Source organism: Giraffa tippelskirchi, chromosome 10 (genome assembly GCF_054371585.1).
Source record: "Giraffa tippelskirchi isolate mGirTip1 chromosome 10, T2T-mGirTip1v1.2.pri, whole genome shotgun sequence".
In the NCBI taxonomy this organism is placed as follows: Eukaryota; Metazoa; Chordata; class Mammalia; order Artiodactyla; family Giraffidae; genus Giraffa; species Giraffa tippelskirchi.
In genome coordinates this window covers 55207732-55232047 of record NC_137284.1, presented here as the reverse complement: position 1 = coordinate 55232047, position 24316 = coordinate 55207732, and the positions used below count along the sequence as shown (strand labels likewise).

The window sequence follows — 24316 nt, the reverse complement described above, 5'->3', positions numbered from 1 at the left end:
GTAAAGAGAAATAATTCCTTTTAACATTAAAAACTGGCTTGTTATCACACTTTTCAGAACGGAGTGATGCGTGGACCAGTCTTGGGTTCAGATGTTGGAACCACCACCTGGAGCGATGGTTTACATCATTAGAGCCTGAACGTGCAGTGGTTTCTTTCTTTGAATTTGGTTTCAAATTCTTTGAATTTCTGTGGATTTTCTCTGTTCCCCAGTCAAGCACTAACTTTCTGTTTTTCTCTTCTCTCCCTCAATCTGCGGGCAGTGCCTCCTCTCCACAACTGCCTTTGGACAAGGAGTGTTTTTTATTACATTCCTAGAAGGGCAAGAGGCAGGTAAGAGGATGCAGTTTTTTAAGAAGTGACTCTAAGTGACTCAGGTTCTTGGAAATGTATAGTTATCATGTTTCAAGTGATCGAGTAAAGAGTGTTAGTTACTAACAAGAAGGTTTGGAAGGAGATCCTGGTGTTGGTTCAGCTGATGTAAATCCCTTCCTCTTTCCAGCTGCCCTGGTTTTAGGCCCAACAAGAATAATCTTGGCCTCGTGCTCCACGTGGCCCATTCAGGTAGTGCCCAGGGCTTCCCTGTGACTCATTCAACTTAGTGACCCTTAGAATTCTCCCCAGAAGGGGGTGTTCAGGGTCCCATGTCAGAGACTGTTCCTGAACTGCAGCTGTCTTTCTGGATTCCTGTCCAGCTTTCTGCTTTCTTTTTCTAACTTCCTCTCTCACGTGACGGCTCTTTATGTGTTGTTAGCTCTCATCTGCACCTGCAGAGTTTCTGGATCCTTCCTGAAGCCACGATCCAGAAGAGATCTAACCAGCATAGAATACAGACCAAGTATCTTCCCTCTATTATCTATATTTCACTCCTGTTAATCACCCTGTGTGCGTGTGTGCGTGCTAACTCACTACAGTCGTGTCTAACTCTTTGAGACCCTAAGGACTGTAGCCCACCAGGCTTCTCTGTCCATGGGAGTTTCCAAGAATACTGGAGTGGCTTGCCATGCCCTGCTCCGGGGGATCTCTCTGACCTAGGGATTGAACCTGCATCTCTATGTCTCTTGTGTTGGCAGATGGGTTCTTTACCACTGGCACCACCTGGGAACCCCATTGATCACCCTACAAACATTCAAAAAATCCGTTGGCAGTAATCTCTTCACTTATATTGGGGTTTTGGCAACTAAAATTCTAGACCAGAACAAATGTGTATTTCTTAGATGTTTATATGATTTTTGTGGTGCATTGAAGACACAGGGAAAATGTATGCCATATATGAAACCAAACCCCAGATCTCATTACATTAGGTCATGAATTTGTGCCCATCTTTAAATTCTCAGACTTTTCGGTAAAACATGTTGAACTGTCCTGAACTATACAACACTAAAACTGTATTAAAACAGATGAGGCATCCTGAAATGACCTCTCCGGAGTTCTTTGAACTGATTTTTAAACTAAAAGGGATCATGAGAATATGGAAGAAAAATGGTTACTCCTAGGGTGTTTGAGTATTTTGATCCAGATTCCAACAAGTCCACAATGTTACAACATTTATTTGCTTATTTATTGGCTGTGTCGGGTTGTTGTCTGTGGAGAGCAGGGGCTACTCTCCAGTGGCTGTGTGCGGGCTTCTGGTTTGCAGTGGCTTCTCTTGTGGTGGAACACGGGCTTCCAGCACACAGGCTTCAGTCATTGTGGCCTGGCAGGCTCAGCAGTTGCAGTTCTCGGGCCCTGGAGCTTGGGCTCTGTAGTTGTGGCACACGGGCTTAGGCATTCCATGACATGCGGGATCTTCCTGGACCAGGAATCCAACCAGTGCCCTTTGTACTGCAAGGCAGATTCTTAACCACTGGAGCACCAGGGAAGCCCCAAAACACTTATTTTATTGAGTTCTAGGTTAGTACCGGAGAAGGCAATGGCACCCCACTCCGGTACTCTTGCCTGGAAAATCCCATGGATGGAGGATCCTGGTAGGCTACAGTCCATGGGGTCGCTAAGAGTTGGACACGACTGAGTGACTTCACTTTCACTTTTCCCTTTCATGCACTGGAGAAGGAAATGGCAACCCACTCCAGTATTCTTGCCTGGAGAATCCTAGGGACGGCGGAGCCTGGTGAGCTGCCGTCCATGGGGTCGCACAGAGTCGGACACGACTGAAGCGACTTAGCAGCAGTAGCAGGTTAGTACCATAGGAAAATTGAGAAAGATGAATATTTCTCTTAAAATAAAGAATCTGTCTGCAATGTAGGAGACCTGGGTTTAGTCCCTGGGTTGGGAAGATCCCCTCGAGTAGCAAATGGAAGCCCACTCCAGTACTCTTGCCTGGAAAATTCCATGGACAGAGGAGCCTGGTGGGCTGCAGTCTTGGGGTCGCAAGAGTCGGACACGACTGAGTGACTAAACCACCACTGAATTAATTTTAATCCAGCAATACCTTGCAACTATATCATTGGAAGATAAAGATTCTTTCTTACCGCAGATCCTATATCCTGTTTATATATATTCCAAGAACAAGAAGAATAGTATAATTGAGAATGTGTGCTCAAGGAGTTTTCATCTTGTTTTTAAACAGGTTTATTTCCCCTAAATATAGAGTTTTTTAATTAAGCAAGTACAACTAGATGTAAGTAAAGCAACCTTTAAAAAATTTTAAATGTTAGATATTCAAGTGTCGTTAATGGTCACCCACCTGCTGTCCTTGTCAGTGTGAGATGAAGCCAACATTTCACTGGAAGGCCAGGACCTGTGGCCTTGACCTTCCTTTTGTTTTAGCTGTGCTTAGCTTTGCCCCCGGGCCCGATGGACTCAGGTCATCAAAGTCTGCCCTGAAAGAGGATGAGCAGTGCTGACGCTAACCTTTCTCTTCCTTCCAGGGATTCAGTGGGATAATATGTACCAGTCTCCGGAACTAGCGGGCATGACATTTGGCTGGGTTTGCTGGATGATTCTGTTTGATTCAGGACTTTATTTTGTATGTGGATGGTACTTGAACAACTTGATTCCTGGTAAGAATTCTGCACTTTATGACAAAATCAACTTAAAAAACAGTTTGAGCCAATGTATGTGAATATTGGATAATTATTTGTTCTTTAAATAGGACATGAGAAAGGGAGTTGATAAGATGTGTTTTAAAGGGAGGTGAGCATGTTTGAGGAAAAAATGGTGCTTCTGAATCCTGAGACAACTGAGACCCTGTGAGGACAGGTGTTGGAGGGGTCCCATGGGCCCACCACGCAGCTCCCCAGCCTGGGGGCTCCAGAAGATGTAACGGCAGAGAACGTAGTTCTCAAGATCATGTGTTTGAGGAAGATAGAGGTGAGGGAGTGAGAGCAGGAGAGCCTGGAACTCATGTGTCTTGGGCCCCTGGAGACCAAGGTCAGGGGTTGAGAGAGCACCATGGTGTAGGAATAAAAGGACCTGGTTCTCAGCCAGGTCAGTGGGTGGCAGGACCTGGAGGTAAGCTGGGCTGGCAACAGGGGGGCTGAGCGGGTGTCTGGTGGTCGGGAGTCCCTCCAAACCAGAGCTGTAAGTAGTGTTGTGTGTGGAGGTGATGCAGGACCGGCTGCCCAAGGCGATGGGCCTCCCCTTCGGTCAGTGGGGGAGGAGGTACTCACGCCACAAGCCTGGCTCAGCCCCAAACAGCAGAGATAGCACTTCAACCTTTTATATTTTATATATTTTAGAAATTGCTTTTAAATGGTATTATACATTTTTGCTGAAATTGCTTGTGGTTCTGGCTATTTACTTTCCAAACAACTGGGCATTTCGAGTGGCATCTAACCTTTAAAGTTAAGAACTAAAAGAGATTCTAATCATATACAAGTGGAAAATGAAGGGATAGGAGAAAATAAAAAAACCTTCATTCTGTTTACAAAAATATATTCTATGCTTGGAGAGTTCATGCACCATTTAAGGATGAGTAAAAATCAAAATAAAATAGGTCATTGAAAAGATTATTTTACATATGAGCAGGAAAAGTGGCACCCAAGAGGTAGAGAGAGCACAATTTAGAAATGTGATTTATTCTAGAAAAACTTAGATCGCACTGTCATGATATTTGAATAAAATTTAAGAAAAGGTGGATCTAGGAAATGAGAGAAAAATTAAACTGAGGAGGCCAAGGTGAAGGGAAGCTGGAAAAGGTTGGATATTACCAAGAAGCTGGTTAACCATGAGGGATATTGCAGAAGATGGTGGGATGTCAGTTTGAAATGCACAAGAAGTGGTGTGGAGGAGAGGCCATGCAGTCAGGACAGTGACATGCCCAGCTGGTGCCAGGAAAGTGATGGATCAGGCAGCCTGTGAACCCCAGGCTCCCACCCCCAGACAGATCCAGGGGAAAAAGAGGAACCGTCACGTTTCAATGAGAAAAACCTGGATCTGCAAAGTGAAGGCTCGCACACAAAATAATAATTTAAAAAAGCTGTATTTAGATGTAAAATGGCCAATGTCTTGGAGTCCACAGAAAAAGAAAAGAATTCGAGGAGTGTAAAGACCAGGGAATCACGTTGTCCTTGTTCACGTGAAGATTATCATCAGATTCGTCCCTGGATCCAGAAGAAGCTGAGTTTTTCCTTAGCCCTAGGGCCCTGAGGCATGAGGGTCCCGGGTTCTAATTTTCATACATTCCAGTGAGGCAAAGGGGCTTGTGATGCTCAGCTAGGGCTTGGCCCCCAATTCCTGCTGGGACACTCCAGTGGAGGAAGCCCAAGTCTTACGTGGGAAGGTGCTTCTGTCCAGACCCGAGGCCAAGGGACAGAGACTGGTCAGATGGGGACTTCAGAGACTTCCTGGCAGCACCTGTGAGTGAGCCTGGGGTCTTGCTCAGGAAGAGGGGGAGAGACAGAGACACATTCAGAAGACAGAGTGACCAGAGGGAGGCGGCCTGGTCGGGACTATCCTGCAAGTTTGGGGAGGCTTTGAGGAAGAACTGGGTAAAATCTGAAAGCGGGGAGTCAGTGGCTGTGGGGAAAGTGCAGAAGGACTGGCTTTCGATCTGATGATGATTCTTGTGGATGTTGGTAGTGAGAGGGGCATCTGGGGCTCAGAAAGCCCTGCTGTGCTGGAGGGTCATGGCAGGGTTGGAGTAGGGTGGCAGAAGGGGGCCAGCACACGTAGAGGGGTGTTCCTCTATCTGTCTGCCTGTCCTGGGCGCCGAGGACCTCCGCCGCAGGCGTGGGCTCGGGCGTGGGGCCTGGAGATGCTCTGGGGGCACCTGTCTCCTCCTGAGGAGGTGGGGGCACCTGAGACAGGGCAGAGCGGGAGAGGGAGGGGCAGGTGTGTATCTCTGCTCTGCCCCCCAGCTGTCTGCCTGCCCCTACTTGCTCGCTGCGACACAGATTCCAGCTGTGGGAAATGGACAATCAGAGACAATGGAAAAGAGAGAAAACAATGGTGTCCCTAGCTCAGTGTGAGAATCAGGTGAAAACAGGCCCATCAGATGACTGATCACAAATACACACCTGTGAACATCAATGCCTGACTCTCTGTTGTCAGTAAATAGAGACTGCAGTGGGGAAAGGAGCATTAAAATAAATATCAGGGTGAATCCAATGGAGAGGAGAATGTATATAAAATTAAATATTTAAAATAGGTTTGACCTATGGGACACTGTAAAAGCAATACTAAGGGGAAGGTTCATAGCAATACAGGCGTACCTCAAGAAACAAGAAAAAAATCAAATAAATCAACTAACTCTACACCTAAAGCAACTAGAGAAGGAAGAAATGAAAAACCCCAGGGTCAGTAGAAGGAAAGAAATCTTAAAAATTAGGGCAGAAATAAATGCAAAAGAAACAAAAGAGACCATAGCAAAAATCAACAAAACTAAAAGTTGGTTTTTTGAGAAGATAAACAAAATTGACAAGCCATTAGCCAGACTCATCAAGAAACAAAGGGAGAAGAATCAGATCAACAAAATTAGAAATGAAAATGGAGAGATCACAACAGACTCCACAGAAATACAAAGGATCATAAGAGACTACTACCAACAGCTATATGCCAATAAAATGGACAACTTGGAAGAAATGGACAAATTCTTAGAAAAGTATAACTTTCCAAAACTGAACCAGGAAGAAATAGAAGATCTTAACAGACCCATCACAAGCACGGAAATCGAAACTGTAATCAGAAATCTTCCAGCAAACAAAAGCCCAGGACCAGACGGCTTCACAGCGGAATTCTACCAAAAATTTAGAGAAGAGCTAACACCTATCCTACTCAAACTCTTCCAGAAAATTGCAGAAGATGGTAAACTTCCAAACTCATTCTATGAGGCCACCATCACCCTAATTCCAAAACCAGACAAAGATGGCACAAAAAAGGAAAACTACAGGCCAATATCACTGATGAACATAGATGCAAAAATCCTTAATAAAATTCTAGCAAACAGAATCCAACATCATATTAAAAAGATCATACATCATGACCAAGTGGGCTTTATCCCAGGAATGCAAGGTTTTTTTAACATCCGCAAATCAATCAATGTAATACACCACATTAACAAATTGAAAGAAAAAAACCATATGGTTATCTCAATAGATGCAGAAAAAGCCTTTGACAAAATTCAGCATCCATTTATGATTAAAACCCTCCAGAAAGCAGGAATAGAAGGAACATATCTCAACATAATAAAAGCTATATATGACAAACCCACAGCAAACATTATCCTCAATGGTGAAAAATTGAAAGCATTTCCCCTAAAGTCAGGAACAAGGCAAGGATGCCCACTTTCACCACTACTATTCAACATAGTTTTGGAAGTTTTGGCCACAGCAATCAGAGCTGAAAAAGAAATAAAAGGAATACAGATAGGAAAAGAAGAAGTAAAACTCTCACTGTTTGCAGATGACATGATCCTCTACATAGAAAACCCTAAAGACTCTACTAGAAAATTACTAGAGTTGATCAATGAATATAGTAAAGTTGCAGGATATAAAATTAACACACAGAAATCCCTTGCATTCCTATACTCCAATAATGAGAAAACAGAAAAAGAAATTAAGGAAACAATACCATTCACCATTGCAACAAAAAGAATAAAATACTTAGGAATATATCTACCTAAAGAAACAAAAGACTTATATATAGAAAACTATAAAACACTGATGAAAGAAATCAAAGAGGACACAAACAGATGGAGAAATATACCGTGTTCATGGATTGGAAGAATTAATATAGTGAAAATGAGTATACTACCCAAAGCAATCTATAGATTCAATGCAATCCCTATCAAGCTACCAATGGTATTTTTCACAGAACTAGAACAAATCATCTCACAATTTGTATGGAAATATAAGAAACCTCGAATAGCCAAAGCAATCTTGAGGAAGAAGAATGGAACTGGAGGAATCAACCTGCCTGACTTCAGGCTCTACTACAAAGCCACAGTCATCAAGACAGTATGGTACTGGCACAAAGATAGAAATATAGATCAATGGAACAAAATAGAAAGCCCAGAGATAAACCCACGCACATATGGACATCTTATCTTCGACAAAGGAGGCAAGAATATACGATGGAGAAAAGACAATCTCTTTAACAAGTGTTGCTGGGAAAACTGGTCAACCACTTGTAAAAGAATGAAACTAGAATACTTCCTAACACCGTACACAAAAATAAACTCAAAATGGATTAAAGATCTAAACGTAAGACCAGAAACTATACAACTCCTAGAGGAAAACATAGGCAAAACACTCTCCGACATAAATCACAGCAGGATCCTCCATGACCCACCTCCCAGAATATTGGAAATAAAAGCAAAAATAAACAAATGGGACCTAATTAAAATTAAAAGCTTTTGCACAACAAAGGAAACTATAAGCAAGGTGAAAAGACAGCCTTCGGAATGGGAGAAAATAATAGCAAATGAAGCAACAGACAAACAACTAATCTCAAAAATATACAAGCAACTTCTGCAGCTGAATTCCAGAAAAATAAATGACCCAATCAAAAAATGGGCCAAAGAACTAAACAGACATTTCTCCAAAGAAGACATACAGATGGCTAACAAACACATGAAAAGATGCTCAACATCACTCATTATTAGAGAAATGCAAATCAAAACCACAATGAGGTATCATTTCACACCAGTCAGAATGGCTGCTATCCAAAAGTCTACAAGCAATAAATGCTGGAGAGGGTGTGAAGAAAAGGGAACCCTCTTACACTGTTGGTGGGAATGCAAACTAGTACAGCCACTATGGAGAACAGTGTGGAGATTCCTCAAAAAACTGGGAATAGAACTGCCATATGACCCAGCAATCCCACTGCTGGGCATATACACCGAGGAAACCAGAATTGAAAGAGACGCGTGTACCCCAATGTTCATCGCAGCACTGTTTACAATAGCCAGGACATGGAAGCAACCTAGATGTCCATCAGCAGACGAATGGATAAGGAAGCTGTGGTACATATACACAATGGAATATTACTCAGCCATTAAAAAAAATACATTTGAATCGGTTCTACTGAGATGGATGAAACTGGAGCCCATTATACAGAGTGAAGTAAGCCAGAAAGAAAAACAGCAATACAGTATACTAATGCATATATATGGAATTTGAAAGATGGTAACGATAACCCTATATGTGAGACAGAATAAGAGACACAGATGCATAGAACAATTTTATGGACTCTGAGGGAGAAGATGAGGGTGGGACGTTCTGGGAGAATAGCATTGAAACATGTATATTATCATATGTGAAACAGAACACCATTCCATGTTCGATGCATGAGATAAGGGCTCAGGGCTGGGGCAATGGGATGACCCAGAGGGATGGGATGGGGAGGGAGGGGGGTGGGGGGTCCAGGAAGGGGAACACATGTAAACCCATGGCTGATTCATGTCAATGTATGGCAAAAACTATTACAATATTGTAAAGTAATTAGCCCCCAACTAAAATAAATAAATTTATTAAAAAAATATGTAAAATAGGTTTGAATAAATGGAAAGAGATGCCACATTCCTCAACGTGGCTACTTGTCATGAATATGTTGATTTTTTCCCAAGTTGATGTATAAATTTATATAATTTTAAATTATATAACATTTACTATGAAACATGTCAATGTAAAATAATGAAACTTACATAAGTCATTTAAATTAAAAATACTGTTACAAGGGATTTGTTTTTAATTGATGAAATGTTTCTAAAGAGAGCTAAAATATGACTTGACAACAAGTATCAAAATTTACTGAAAATGATAAGAGGGACTGGCGTCTGATGATTATGTAAAACCTCTGTATTTGACAGTGATTAAAACAATGGAGTACTCATGCAATAATAAAGCAGTGGAATATATAGAAAAGTTCAGTAACCAACCCATTTGTATATAATAATTTACTCTGGGCACTTACTTCATTTCCTTATCTCAGCCGTTGTAAACAGTGCTGTGGTGGAAATACATGTCATTACACTGTTTCAAATTCGTGTTTTCATATTCTTTGGATAAATATCCAGAAGTGGAATTGCTGGGTCATATGATAGTTCTAGCCTTGATTTTCTGAGGAATTCCCATGCTGTTCTCCATAGTGGCTGTACCAGTTTACATTTGACTAACAGTTTAGAAAGTTCTTTTCTCCACATCCTGGTTATTTCCTGTCTTTTTGATCACAAACTTTCTAAATGGGCATGAGGTAATATTGTGCTTTTCATTTTCCTCTCCTAATAACTAGTGATACTGAGCATCTTTCATGTGCCTGTTGGCCTTCTCCACGCCTTTTTTTGAAAAATGTCTGTTTAGAGCCTCCGCCTTCTTTGATGTTCAGTTATATGTTAATAATATATTTTAGACGTTAACCTCTTGTCAGATGTATGAGTGGGTATCCTTATTCCTGCTCTTTTTTTTTTTTTTAATTTATTTTAGTTGGGGGATAATTACTTTACAATATTGTAGTGGTTTTTGCCATACATTGACATGAATCAGCCATGGGTTTACATGTGTTCCCCTTCCTGGACCCCCCTCTCCCCTCCCTCCCCATCCCATCCCTCTGGGTCATCCCATTGCCCCAGTCCTGAGCATTTGTCTCATGCATAGAACATGGAATGGTGTTCTGTTTCACATATGATAATATACATGTTTCAGTGCTATTGTCCCAGAACGTCCCACCCTCACCTTCTCCCTCAGAGTCCATAAGACTGTTCTATGCATCTGTGTCTCTTATTCTGTCTCGCATATAGGGTTATCGTTACCATCTTTCAAATTCCATATATATGCTCATTCCTGCTCTTAAAGGGATAGCTTTCAGTTTTCCACCAGTACAATGTTACCTGTGGGTTTGTCATATATGACCTTTATTATGTTGAGGTATCCTCCTTCTGTACCCATTTTATGAGAGTTTTTTTTTTTTTTTTATCATAAATGCATGTCACGTCCTGTCAGATGCTTAGGTTATCGTATGATTTTTATCCTTCATTTTGTTGATAGGGCATATCAGGCTTGGTATCAGAGTAATGTTGGCCTGGTAAAATTAATTTGGAAGCATTCCTTCCTTTTCAGTTTTTTGAAAGAGTTTGAGAAGGGTAAGTATTGAATCTTCTTTGAATGTTTGATAGAATTTACCTGTGAAGCTACTGCTCCCGGACTTTTGTCTTGAGGAATATTTTTATTACTATTTCAGTCTCCTTCTAATGATCAGTCTATTCAGATTTTTCTTTAAAATTAAATTAAATAAATTAATTTAATTTTGGCTGCACTGGGTCTTCGTGCACATGGGCTTTCTCCAGTGGTGGTGAGGGGGTGCTCCTCTTGAGTTGCGGCGCTCAGGCTTCTCCTTGTGCTGGGTTCTCTTCTTGTGGAGCATGGGCTCTAGGTGCAGAGGCTTCAGTAGTGGCAGCATGTGGGCTCAGTAGTTTTGGCATGTGGGATTAATTGCTCTGTGGCATTGCCAAGTGGGTTCTTAACCACTGGGCCACCAGGGAAGTCCTGTTCAAATTTTCTGTTTCTTTACATTTCAGTCTCTGAAAGCAGTATGATCCTAAGAATGTGTCTCTTTCTTCTGGGTTGTCCAGTTTTTTGGTGTATAGTTCTTCATAGTATTCTCTTGTAATTCTTTGTATTTCGGTGGCATCCACCATAATTTTCTGTCTTTTTTATTTCTGAGTTTTTATCTGAGCCCTCTTTTTTCTTAGTGAGTCTAGCTGAAGGTATGTCAATTTTGTTTTTTTTTTTTCAGAGAACCAGCTCTTAGTTTCAACAATCTTTTCTATAGTCTTTTTAGTCTCTATTTATTTCTGCTGATTTTTAATTATTTCCTCCTTTATACTGACTTCCAGCTTTGCTTGGTCTTCTTTTTCTGGTTCCTTGAGGTTTAAGGTTAAAGGGTAGGACTTCCCAAGTGGCTCAGACAGTAAAGAATCACCTGTAGTATAGGAGACCCAGATTCAATCTCTTGGTTGGGAAGATCCCCTGGAGAAGGGAATGGCAACCCACTCCAATATTCTTGCCTGGGGAATTCCATGGACAGAAGAGCCTTGTGGGCTACAGTCCATGGTGTCACAAAATCAGAATAACTAACACTTTCCCTTTTTTCACTTAGGTTTAAGGTTAGATTGTTTGAGGTTTTGCTGGTTTCTTGAATTATGCTTGTATTGCTGTAAACTTTCCTTTTAATACCACTTTTGCTGAACACCATAGATTTTGGTATGCATACTTTCATTTCTCTTCAGGTATTTCTTGATTTCTCCTTTAATTTCTTTATTGACTTGCTACTGAACTGAGCTTGATTGTGCTCAGTAAGGTCAATCTACTGACCCTGAGTTGTGGTGAAGGAAAGTGCGGCCTTTATTGCAGCCACCAAGCAAGGAATCCAGGCAGCTAATGCCTCCAAGCCTTGAACTCCCCAAAGGCTTTCAGGGAAAGGTTTTTAAAGAAGAGTGAGGGAGAGGTTGCTATGTGTGTGATCAACTCATGGACATTCTTCTGATTGGTTGATAGTGAGGTAATTAGGAGTTGACATCATCCACCTTCAGGTTCCAACTAGTCTGGGGTCCATGTGCTTTTGGGCAGCATACAGTTAACTTCTCCCACCTGGTGGGAGTTTTGGTATCTGCAAAACAGCTCAAAGGACATGGCTCAGAATATTATCTATAGCCCTTGAGGAGGAACTAAATGCCCTTTGACTTTGTTTCGTGGCTAAACAATTATTATTTTGTCTTGCTTGACCATTTCCCTTTGTTTCTGCATTTTTTCACTTCTCTGATTAAATTTATTCTTTGGAACGCAGGGAAGGTATAGGAGGTCAAAGTTTTTCTACAACAAGAGCCAAGTGGAGAGCATGGTAGTGGTGGCAGAGGGGATCTGTCCTGGAAGACTCCATAGAGTCCTGAGTGGTTACAGACCCAATAGCTGTCCACTAGCATCCTGTTTAGTCTCCATAAATTTGTGGTTTTTCCAACTTCCTTCTTATAGATAATCTCTAGTTTCATATCATTGTGTTTGGAAAAGATGCTTGAAGATATGATTTCAGTCTTCTTAAATTTATTGAGATTTGTTCTGTGTCCCAACATACAATTTACTCTTGAGAAAGTTCCAAGAGCATCTGGGAAGAATATGTATTCTGCTGCATTTGGATGGAATGTTCTGTGTAACTCTATTAAATCCATCTAATCTAATATTTCATTTAAGCCTGGTGTTCTTTGTTGGTTTTATGTCTGGCTAATCTATTAATTGATGTAAGTCAAATGCTAAGTTTGCTTAACACAGTAGTGTTGCTGTCTTTAGGTCTGTTAATAGTTACTTTATATATTTTGATGCTCCTATGTTAGGTGCATATATGTTAATAAGTGTTATATCTTCTTTTTAAAAAATGAGTGTTATAACTTCTTGATGACTTGGCCCTTTTAACATGATATAATATCCATCTTTGTCTTTTGTTATCTTGTTTGGCTTGAAGTCTATTTTATCTGCGTAAGCATAGCCACCCTACTTTCTTTTTGTTTCCATTTACTCAAGAGTATCATCTTCCACCTGTTCACTTTGAGCCTGTTTTTGTTTATGGAGCTGAGATGAGTCTCCTGGAGGCAGCATATGGTTGGGTCTCATCTTATATTCCATCCAGACACCCTGTGTCTTTTGAATTGTCAATTTAGTCTGTTTACATTTAGAGTGATTATTAATACATGAGGACATAGTGCTGCCATTTTATCTTTTGTGGTTTGGTTGTTCTGTATCTCCATTATGTCTTTTTCCATGTGTTGCTGTCTGCCATTTTAGCTAGGTGATTTCCTATGATGTTTTCCCAGTTTCCTCCTTTTTATGTTTTATGTACCTCTTTTAGATGTATGTTTTCTGTTACTATAAGTTTTGTGTAAAATATATCATAGATAATATAGTCCTTTTACTGCTGATATTTGGCATCTTAACTTCATTTGCTTGTATGGGTTCTATCCTTTCCCTCTTTCCCATTTATGTTTTTTGTCTTCTCACATTATCCCTTATTATGTTGTGAGTTTGTGACCAAATTAGTTCTTTTTACTGCATTTTAAAAACTTTTATTCTATAATTGTTTAACAATCTATTCTTATACAGTTTCACTTTTCTTTCTTACTTTTTTCTTTTTTCTGACTGTGCACTGCATGACATGTGGGATCTTAGTTCCCTAACCAGCCAGGCATCAAATCTGAGCCCTCTACACTGGGAGCTCCGAGTCCTAACCACTGGACCACCAGGGAAGTCCCAGAGTTGCACTCCTCTGATTCTATCTGCTTACTGTATGCCTTACTCAAAGTTTTGTGTACTTTTGCCTTTTTGATTTAGATAGAAAATCTTCTTTCAACTTTTCTTGTAAGGCAGGTCTAGTGGTGATGAGCTCTCACAGTTTGTCTGGGAAGATTTTATTTCTCTTTTGTATCTGAAGGATAACTTTGCTGGACAGAGTATCCTTGGCTGAGAGTTTGTTTTCATCTTTTAATCTTTGACTCTGATACTCCACTCTCTTCTTGCCTGTAGTTTCTGATGAGAAATCTGCTATAGCCTAATGGGGATTCCTTTGCACGTTACTGCTTTTTTAGAACCCTGGCTGCTTTTAAAATTCTTTCTTTGTCATTTTTGACTTCTTTAATATACTGTGATAAGGTGCTTTTGTGCTGAGGTAATTATTGTAGCTTTATAGACTCCTGTACCCAGTTCCTTCCCTGGGTTTGGGACATTCCCAGCTATTGTTTCTTTAACTAAACACTCTGTTCCCTCCTCTCTCTCTCATCTTTCTGGGATACACATTACCCTTAAGTGCCTTTCCTGGTGGAGTTAGATAGTTCTTTTTTTAAATTTTTTAAAAATCATAGTTTTCTCTCCTCTCTACCTGAATCATTTCCAGATTTTTATCTTTGGGCTCAGTATTCTCTCTTCCATGTGGCCTGCTCTATTTCCAGTGCTTTCTGTTTCATCGTATTTATTGAATTTCTTACTCCACAATTTCTGTTTGGTTCTTGTTTAGCGTTTCAGTCTCTTTGGCAAAGGATTACTTCTATTCATTCATTTTATTCTAAGTTCATTGAACCGCCTGTCTGAGTTTTCTCATAGCTCATTAATTTTCTTCTTGAAGCTATTTTGAATTCTCTATCAGTTAGATCAGATACATCCACATCTGTCCTTTCCTCTTTGGCCACTTCATTCTTTCTGGAGCGATTAGTAATTGTTCTTTTCTCTTCCCCAGTAGCATATTGGACACCTTCTGACCTAGGGATGGAGGGGCTCATCTTTCTGGTGTCATATCTTTTTTCTTTTCATACTGGTCATGGGGTTCTCCAGGCAGGAATACTGGAGTTGGTTGTCATTTCCTCCTCCAGTGGACCATGTTTTGTCAGAGCTCTTCACTGTGACCTGTTTGTCTTGGGTGGCCCTGCATGGCATGGCTCATAGATTCATTGAGTTATGTAAGCCTCTTCACGACAACAAGGCTGTGCTTCCTGAAAGGTGATTCAAGCTGGCTTGGAACTCAACATTTAAAAACTAAGATCATCACATCCAGTCCCATCACTTCATGGCAAATAGAAGGGGAAAAAGTGGAACCAGTGACAGATTTTGTTTTCTTGGGCTCTAAAGTCACTGCGGATGGTGACTGCAGCCATAAAATTAAAAGATGCTTGCTCCCTGGAAGGAAAGCAGTGACAAACCTAGACAGCTATTAAAAAGCAGAGATATCACTTTGCCAACAAAGGCCCACATAGTCAAAGCTATGGTTTTTCCAGTAGTCATGTATGGATGTGAGAGTTGGACCATAAAGAAAGTTGATCACCAAAGAATTGATGTTTTGAATTATGGTGTTGGAGAAGACTCTTGAGAGTCCAGTCAATCCTAAAGGAAATCAATCCTGAATATTCACTGGAAGGACCCATGCTAAAGCTGAAGATCCAACACTTTGGCCACTTGATGTGAAGAGCTGACTCACTGGAAAAGACCCTGATTCTGGGAAAGATTGAAGGCAAAAGGAGAAGGGGGCAACCGAGAATGAGATGATTAGATAGCATTGCTGACTCAATGGACAAACTCTGGGAGATAGTGAAGGACAGAGGAGCCTGGTGTACTGCAGTCCATGGGGTCGCAAAGAGTTAGACACGACTGAGGGATTGAACAGCAACAACAACAAATCAGATTACTAAATTCTTTAAGTTTGATTTCTGAAGAATTGTCATTTTTGTCTCTGTGATACCATGCGATCATGGTTCTTTTTTTTATGCGTGTGTGAGAAACTGGATGAATTTCTCTTCTGCTGGTACATTTGAAGTAGTAAACATCTTTCTCATTTCAGTAAAGCTTCTTTTACTTTGATTCTGAGTTCAGCAGATTGATGACTAGCGGCCTTTTTCCTGGTTTTTCAGTAGGTGGCGCTGTAACTCAAGTTTTTGGGTTCTCTTACCTGAGTGGCCTTTGGCTGCATTTGAGACTCAGCGTTTCCACCCACCACAGCTCTGCTAGATGCTTTCCCCACTGCTTGTTGTCGCTCCGTGTGTCTCTGGGGTCATGGTTCCCTGCTGTCACTGGCATTGCTGCTGAGGGGGCACTAGGATGGTGTATGCGCCCACCCCCATGTTGGGGGTTGCCTGGGTCAGGTAACCCTAGTATGGAGAGTTGGAGTGGGAATGAGCTGGGGTGGCTGGCATCTCCCTGGGTCTGGGGTTGTCCAGTTGGTTTGTGGGTGCCATTGCCTCAGGCAGGGGATGAGGCAGCTGGAGGGGCTGGGGTTGTCAGCCTCATCCCTGTGGCTGTGGACACCTCCGTGCTGGAAGTTGGGGTCCTGGGCACCACACCCCTGCTGCTATGGTTCTCTGCCTGGGGCTTCAGCATCAGCTGCTGTGGTACCCAGTGGGGAGGAGGTGTGCTGCAGTGCATGGGGTCGCAGAGCCGGACGTGACTGAGTGACTGAACAGCAACAGCAGCAAATCAATTATGTCACTGACTTATGTGACTTTAAGTTTGGTTTCTGGAGAACTGTCATCTTGTCTCTGTGATGCCAGGTTACCATGGTTTTTGGTAACCTGACCTCATGGACGGTCCCCAGTTGGGGATTGCAGGCCCCACCTCCACTGCTCTGCTAATCTTGCCTCCTCTGTATGTTTCAGTGCACCCACCTGCAGACACACAGGTGTGAGGGTCTCTCCAGGGTCCTGGTGTATTGGGCAGAGGAAGCTTTGCTGAATCATGGAAGTTTTACTAGTTGTAGATTGAAGCAGGGAGATGAAGAGGGCATCTTATGCCCCCTGATGCTGACCTTGAATCAAAGTTGGCATTTTTAATGGAAGAGAAAGGATATATAATTCAGTCAGTCCACTAGTGACAAAAAATATTACTCATTCATTAATTCATCAAAAGTGGTATCATTAAAATAATGAACAAATAGGAAAAGTATGATTTTAAAGAGAGGGAAGGCATTTTGCACCATAATGCCGAGGACATAAATGATAAAAATCACTAGTTTCTGACTCACAGAATGAACCATAAGAGCAAACTTATGGTTGCTGGGGCAGGAAGAATGGTTGGAAGGGATAGTTAGGGAGTTTGGGATGGACATGTACACACTGCTATATTCAAAATGGATAAGCAACAAGGACCTACTTTGTAGCACAGGGAACTCTGCTCAATGTTATGTGGCAGCCAGGATGGTAGGGGAATTTGTGGGAGAATGGATACATGTATATCTATGGTTGAGTTTCTTTGCTGTCCACCTGAAACTATCACAACGTTGTTTATCAGTTATACTCCAACATAAAGTAAAAAGTTTAAAAAGACACAAAAAACAAAAAATCACAAGTCTCTATTATAAGAATTTAAATTAGTATTTCAAAAATCCAAATGAAAATTATGCTTTTCAAAGTTATAAAAGCTATTTAATGAGTATATGAAAATTGAAATTCTTGAGTCAAATTTTAAAAACATATTTCTTAGTGGATATCCTAGCAAATAACTTGAACCATTTGTTAGAAAGTAAAGTTTATATTTAGCAAACTTATAAAAAACTTTAATGAGCATATAAAAGTATAAATTTGCAAATACATAGAAGACAGTTTTTCTTCTCTATGATAAAAATTACAGTAACTAATGCAGAAGATAAATTGTAAAAACTGACTATATTTTCTTTTTTGTTTTCTCAACATGCTAAATAATTTAATAAGAGGAAAAGAAAGCAAAAATTTTTGGAGAGGTGGTGGTGCAAAAGACAACATAGAAAGGAGAGAGACATGTTTTGGGGATGTGGCTGAAAGAATTTACTTCAGTGGTTTTGGTGATGAAAAACTATTTCTTCCTATTCGTCTTTTAAAAAGTGTGAGAGACTTGGTTCTGTTTCTCCTGATAGGAACTAAAAGAACAGGAAAAAAAAGTGAAAGTGTTAGTCCTATCCAGCTCTTTGTGACCCCATGGAATGTAGCCTCCCAGGCTTCTTTGTCCATGGACTCCTGCAGGCAAGAATACTGGAGTGGGTTGCCATTCCCTTCTCCAGGGGATTTTCCCAACCCAGGGATGGAACCCAGGTCTCCTGCATTGCAGGCAGATTCCTTACTGTGTGAGCCACCAGGAACCTCAAACGAACAGAACTGTAAGTGAATTGTGGATGTCCTGTGAGCAGGTAGAAGGCAGTGTCTTTCAAAAGATGATGATGTGCCATGTTATGGGTGATGAGATCCACTGGGTTTGCATTGGTACTGTCCACTTGGTTCTGGATAGAACAGAAAGACACAGGATCTTCCCCTGTGATTGGACATGGGTGTGCCTGGTTCGTGGGCCTTCAGACTCAGACTGAGACTTGTGCTAGCAGCATTCCCTACCCCTAGTTCTCAGGTCTTTGGGTTTGAACTAGAACTGCACAATTCACTGTCCTGGGCCTCCAGCTTACAGAGAGCAGGTTGTGGGACTTCTCAGCCTTCATGATTGCATGAACCAAGCTCTCATGGTAAACTTCTTTCTATCTGTCTGTCTCTACACAGATAGACACTTACTCACACACACACACACACCCCTACTAGATTCTGTTGCTCTGGAGATTGCTGAGTGACATACCAGCCAAATCATAGCGATATTAATAGAAGGTAGAATGGGGCTCACAAGGGGCTGGAGGAGCAGGAGGTGGGGATCTGGATGGTACAAGATGAAGGTAGCTTTGGAGATGGCTGCACAACAGTGTGAAGGAACTTCACATTCCTGAATTGTTTGCTTAAACTTGGTTAAGATGGTAAATTTGGTGATACATACTTTGTAATAGTTAAAAGAAGAAACCGAACCCTTGAGGGAGGTATCTGGTGCTCAGAAATACCACTTTCTAAATCACGTTTAAGGGGAAGAAAAGGAAGCTTGGGGGGGCTCCTGGAGGAGGGGAAGTCAGCTCAGAAAGGCTGAGAGATGGCAGGAATTTCTCAGGAGGGAGGAAATGCTGAGTCATTCCTTGTTGTGTGAGTCAGCAGAATATCAGCCAAGCTGGTGATTTTTAGAGAGTATTTGATTTTTTTCGAAAAGGTAAATAAGGTCAACTTGGGGCTCAGAGGGGAAGGAAAAGTCATTTTCCTTAAGTGACCAGGAGACCTAAAAGCCCAAGTTGCTTGTCTTTTGGAAAGAGCATGGTCACGAGGGCCACCCTGGGTTGGGGAGCCCATGCCTCTGGCTCCTCTCTTGCTGCTCCGCTAAGGCCCACGTGTCTCCTGGCTCCTCACTGTCCCTGCAGTAACAGCCCACTGTATCCAGGCACCAAACCTGCTGCCCGCTCCTCTCCTGGTGCATTTCTGTCCCTTAACTTCTACCAGTAACATGAACACCAAATCAACTCTCTTCTCCCACCTCTGACCAGGGCAGAACCTCACCCCTGAATCAGACCCCCATGCTACCCCATGCAGGGTACACCTCCACTCTGCCTGCAGGTCTTACAGGGTCGGTAACCTGGATATGCTTGGGATTCCTTCCAGGTCAGACTCTACTCCTCACAAAGAGGAGTGAAGGCAGAGAACCTGGAAGCAACCTTTGCATGAGGAATGCCCCTCTCTGCATTTTGTATAGAGAATTTGAATGGGTTTTTGTACTTCTCTTTGTGGCTGAACTAGCGGCTAGTTAGGAAGAAGACCAAAGTCTATTCCAAAATAAAAGATCAAAACTCCAAGATCTTTGTAACACGATATAAAAATAAAAAGACACAGAGTTTACCAGAGATGACAATAAATATTTTTCCTTTTTTTAAATCATGAAATTCCTTGATTCTTCATTTCAGAAGTTAAAAAAACAACTGTAGTTGGTAATTTATGTACTCTCAAATAACACAGAGTATTTATTTTCAACTTTGATGAAGTCTGCCAGTAATAACAAAAAATGAAACTGCTAGAATATATCAGTGGACTCTCAGATCCATAAGTACTAATTACAGTTTCTAGGCACTTTCTGACTCAGCATACTTTTTTTGGGGGTGGTGGTGAATAAATTTTATTGTTCTATAATTTTCAAAACCTCTTTACTTAAGCAGGATACAATAATGATAGAACTAGAAGGATTTCTAAAGGGCATCAAGTCCAAGGTGACAAATGAGTTTCAAATGAGTGACAAATGACACTTCAGTGTCATTCAGTACTCTCTTTTTAAGAAAAATGTTTTGTAACACACCCGTGACTCATAAGATGAAAGTCACAGATAATAAAACCTACCTGCATACATATGTGATTCTTGCAAGTGATTTAAAAAATTAGTGTAATGTCTTAATTGTAATATAAAAGAGAAAGCAATTCATAATATATGAATTCTCAATGGTCAACCAAGACTTTATTAAAACACAAAATGAGGTAGATACTCAGATGCTTGGCATAAATCTGTATTTAAGGGAAGGAAAATGATCAGAAAGCGTTGGTACTAAAAGTAGAAGAAATATATGAGAAGAGATAAAGATAGAGACTAAAATAAAGATAATATTAAGGTAAGGAATACCAGATAAGACTTGTTTGTATATGATAAAAAAATATGGAAATAACATTAATTAAAATAGGAAAAATGTGAAAGGAAAAATTAGACACAAATGGAGTGTATAAAAGAATGCTATTTTGGTAAATGATCTGGGTCTTATTTAACGGTGTACGATCAGATAATTCCCTAGGTCATTTCACAGGTGTGGTAATGATGAAGCAGTAGATACATCTGTCTTATAAATTTCACCCTGTGTCAGAGCCTCCATTCAGACTCCAGGTTTTCAGGTTTTAGGTGTCACATTCTCTTGCCAGTGACAGGAAATGGAGGGTGGGTGGGACAAAAGAACAGTAATAAAGAGGGTTTGAGGAGAAGATGGGGGTGAATACCTGAGAACAGCGTCAGAGTGAGATTGAAATCTAACAGGAAGCCTCCGTATGAATCATTTTAATGTGTGGTTTTACACAATGGATTTCTTATTATTGTACTATAATGCTAATATATACACATATAATGATAATAAACAGTTTCCAGAAAACCGTTATGGATGAGATTTAGTGCATTCATGAAACTGTGCTACCATAAGCACCTTTGATTCTGAGTTTGTTAGAAGTATCTCAGCTCTCTTGTCCTATGTCTGTGGGTCCTGTGCTAAGCCACGGCCACAGTCATGCTGCACTGCAGACCGACAGCAAGTTGGTGTCACACTCATGGAGTTTCCTGAAGTGACGAACAACTTCCCCATCAGATCATCTTTCACTGGGTGTTAAGGCGGTTGCATTCCTGGAGAATTCAGTATGTAATGAAATTGCACAGAAACTCTGGGTTTATGTGTCCTGCACTCACATGAACAAGGGCTTGTCCCCTGTATGAGTGTATGTGGTGGTCTCACAAGTCACAGGTCAGGGACAGGTCTTCCCTTTGTAGGATACCTGCCATCTAGGTGCCTGCCCCTGGAGGGGATTTGTGTAGCCCCTGCTCATTCATCCGTTCATCAGGCCTTTTTATTTCTAAAATAAATATAAATTCCTGCTAATGTGATGTGCTGGGGCTTTCCTGACCCTGGAGAGCCTGCAGGGGCAGGGACCCCTTCTCCCCCACAAATGAATCCCTGGAGACGGTGAAGGCTCTGCCCATGAGCATGCCTTTCACACTCAACACAGGAACTCTGGGCCATACCCCAGCCTCTGCTACCTGCTTCCACCCTCTGGCCACTGTCCCCTGCCCTTGTCACCCAAGGCCAGAAACAGACAATCAGGGGGAGCCCTGTGCCCAGAGCCCAAGGGCATTACCTGGACTGACTGGTCCTAAGCCTGCTCACCCATTCCTTCCAGGGAAACCACAGTACAAACTATTGTCCACGATGCCCCTGGCTTCCTCTGCTCCCTGCCCAGCTCTGGTGCTTCCGCAGGAGGCCCTGCCAGGTGTGGCACATCCCTCCTCTTGAGAATGGGGTTGACCAGATTCTGCTGGCCTCACTGTGCCTGAATAATAATGAAGCCCATGTTTAAAAACACCCGTTCACTCTGCGAACCCAAAGATCCCCTTCCCACACATCCAGGACTCCCTGGAGGGCTCCCAGGCACTTAGTGCTCATTCACTTCAGTTGTGTCTGACTCTTTGTGATCCCATGGACTGTAGCCCGCCAAGCTCCTCTGTCTATGGGATTCTCCAGACAAGAATACTGGAGTGGGTTGCCATTTCCTCTGCCAGGGGATCTTCCTGGCCCAGGGATTGAACCTGCATCTCCTGCATCGCAGGCGGATTCTTTATCGATGAGCCTCCAGGGACGTGCCACTGAGGCACTTGGGGATCAGGACAATCACTGTGTGACAGTCTCCCTGGGTAGGAGGGTCTCCCCGGGTTGGGGGGTGGGTGATAACTTTCTGTCTGTCTCACACACACATGTGTGCACCCCCACACAAGTGCTTTCTCTGCATTTTCTTTCTTTTTTTTTTTTGATGAAGCCATGGTATGGAAGCTGAGCCTGGCGTTTCGCAGGCTCGGTGTCTGAGGGGGATGCCCTGCAGACCCAGAGTCACAGGTCACTGTGCCAGCAGGGTTCTGTGTCCACTGCAGGGACCCCAAGCTCCACTCAGTGCACGGGCAAGCATCTGGTCCTCCTTGGGAGTTCGTTTCATGAACTCTTCTTCATGTATCTTCAGCCGGATTGGGTTTGGCCCCACCTATCTCATATCCCTGGCTTCTTCCTGCACCACTGTCAGTTTAGAGGAAGCGCTGATTAGCTTCCTGGTCGGTGCAGGGTCCCGGTTTACACCCTCAAGGAGCAGACTCTGGATGGACTGAGGGCCTTCGCTTGTATTAATGCTCCCATTATACTTGGTGACATGAACAGGGCGCCCAAGAATCAGGTGTGACTTTAAGAGTAAGAGCCAAGGGCAGGGGAGAGCTGATCGGCCTCTGTGATGCCTGGGCCTTGGCCCCTCCTCGTCTGCTTAGATTAATAGGTTAATTAGGAGGATTTAAAAGTCCAGACAGAGCAGAGCGGCGAGGGTGGTTTAGTTAGCAAATCAACCATTAATATTCAATTTATTTCTAATTTGTTTTTCTAACTCGGAATGGCCTCTCCCATCCTGCCCCCTCCTTGCCATCCCTGCAGCCGTGACCCTGGCTCAGGCCTCAGGCATCCCACCTGGATCTCTCAGCTTCCTCCCAATGCCTGTCCAGGCCTCCCGGGGCCTCCCCGCCTCACCTCTGCTAATTCACAGCCTGTGCCTAACCCCTCACATCCGATCCCACATGCTCTTAACAGGCGGTGCCCCTTCTGCTGGCTGTGGCTGCTCCTGAACTTGGTCATGGTCACCCAGGCAAGGTCCCAGCAGGAAACTACTGCTGCTCGAACGGGCCAGAGGGAGAGAAGGCAGCCGCTGGCATCGCAGACTAGCTTTCCTGACATGTTTGTTGCTCACTCTCTTTTATTTCCACGGACTTGTCATTCACGCGAGTGCCCAAGGCTCCCATCAGGGGGTTGAAGACAGTAGAGTCCAGGAGCCAAGGCAGGCACTCTGCTGGTTTGAAGGGGCTGATGGGCAGGTGCTCCCAGAGGCTGCCCGGCAGCTCACTGTGTGGCTTATGCAGCCTCTTGTCCCAGACCGCCTTGCCGCCTCCCTTCCTCTTGGGGAGGAGGGGTGACAGCCCTGCGCCCATGGACAGTGTTTCCAGGACCCTGGACAGTGCCTGGAACAGAGCGCAAGTGCAGTGCAGGCTGTGATGTGACCTAAGCACCCTCTGCTGCTCCTCTTCTTCCCAGTGAGGCACGGTCATTAGTATGTAAGGTCTCGGGGAATATTCCATGTGCTCTCTTCATCCATCTCCTCTTTCCGTCTCCTTCCTGTGTCCTCACATGGCCGTCCTTTTGTGGGGGTCTGTGTCCTGGTCCCCTATAAGAACACCAGTTCCGTTGGGTCAGAGCCCACCCTCATGACCTCATTATATCTTAATCACCTCTTTAAAGATTCTTCCTCCAGTCACATTCCAAAGTACCAAGGCTAAGACTCCAACAACCCATGACAGGTGGTAAATACCGGACCAAACACCAGCTCAGCATCTCCCTTCACATCAAAAGACAAGGGATCGATGCTCTTCTTCGAGGTTACCTCTTTGAATCTTTTGTGTGGAGTGTGTGAGGGACTGTGTGTCTCTTCTGTGCTTTGTGGTCAGAGAGCTAAAACATGCAGCAGTCTGCGTGGAGGTCTTTATCTCCTCAATCACTTGCAGAGTTTAGACCACCATCAAACTTAAGCTAGTCTGACTGTGTTGAAAGAAAACTTAGAAGCATTAATAATTAAATCCCCTTTCATTTCAACATATAATGGGGCCGTGGCTATTAAGTGGACAAAATGAATTTGTAGAATCCATTTGAAGAATGGCAGTATGTCTCACATAGAAATGTTAGCACTCTGAAACATCCTTCTCTGTAGGGTTTTAATT

General features: G+C 42.6%; 1 protein-coding gene across 1 annotated transcript in view; it reads left to right on the top strand.

Moving 5' to 3' along the window:
* ABCA13 (ATP binding cassette subfamily A member 13) overlaps positions 1-24316 on the top strand; it is a 413377-nt gene that overhangs the window by 146332 nt on the left and 242729 nt on the right. The window contains exons 35-36 of the mRNA XM_081536362.1: positions 263-332; positions 2870-3001. Coding sequence (XP_081392488.1) covers positions 263-332; positions 2870-3001 — 202 coding nt within the window. The remainder of the gene's footprint in view (positions 1-262; positions 333-2869; positions 3002-24316) is intronic.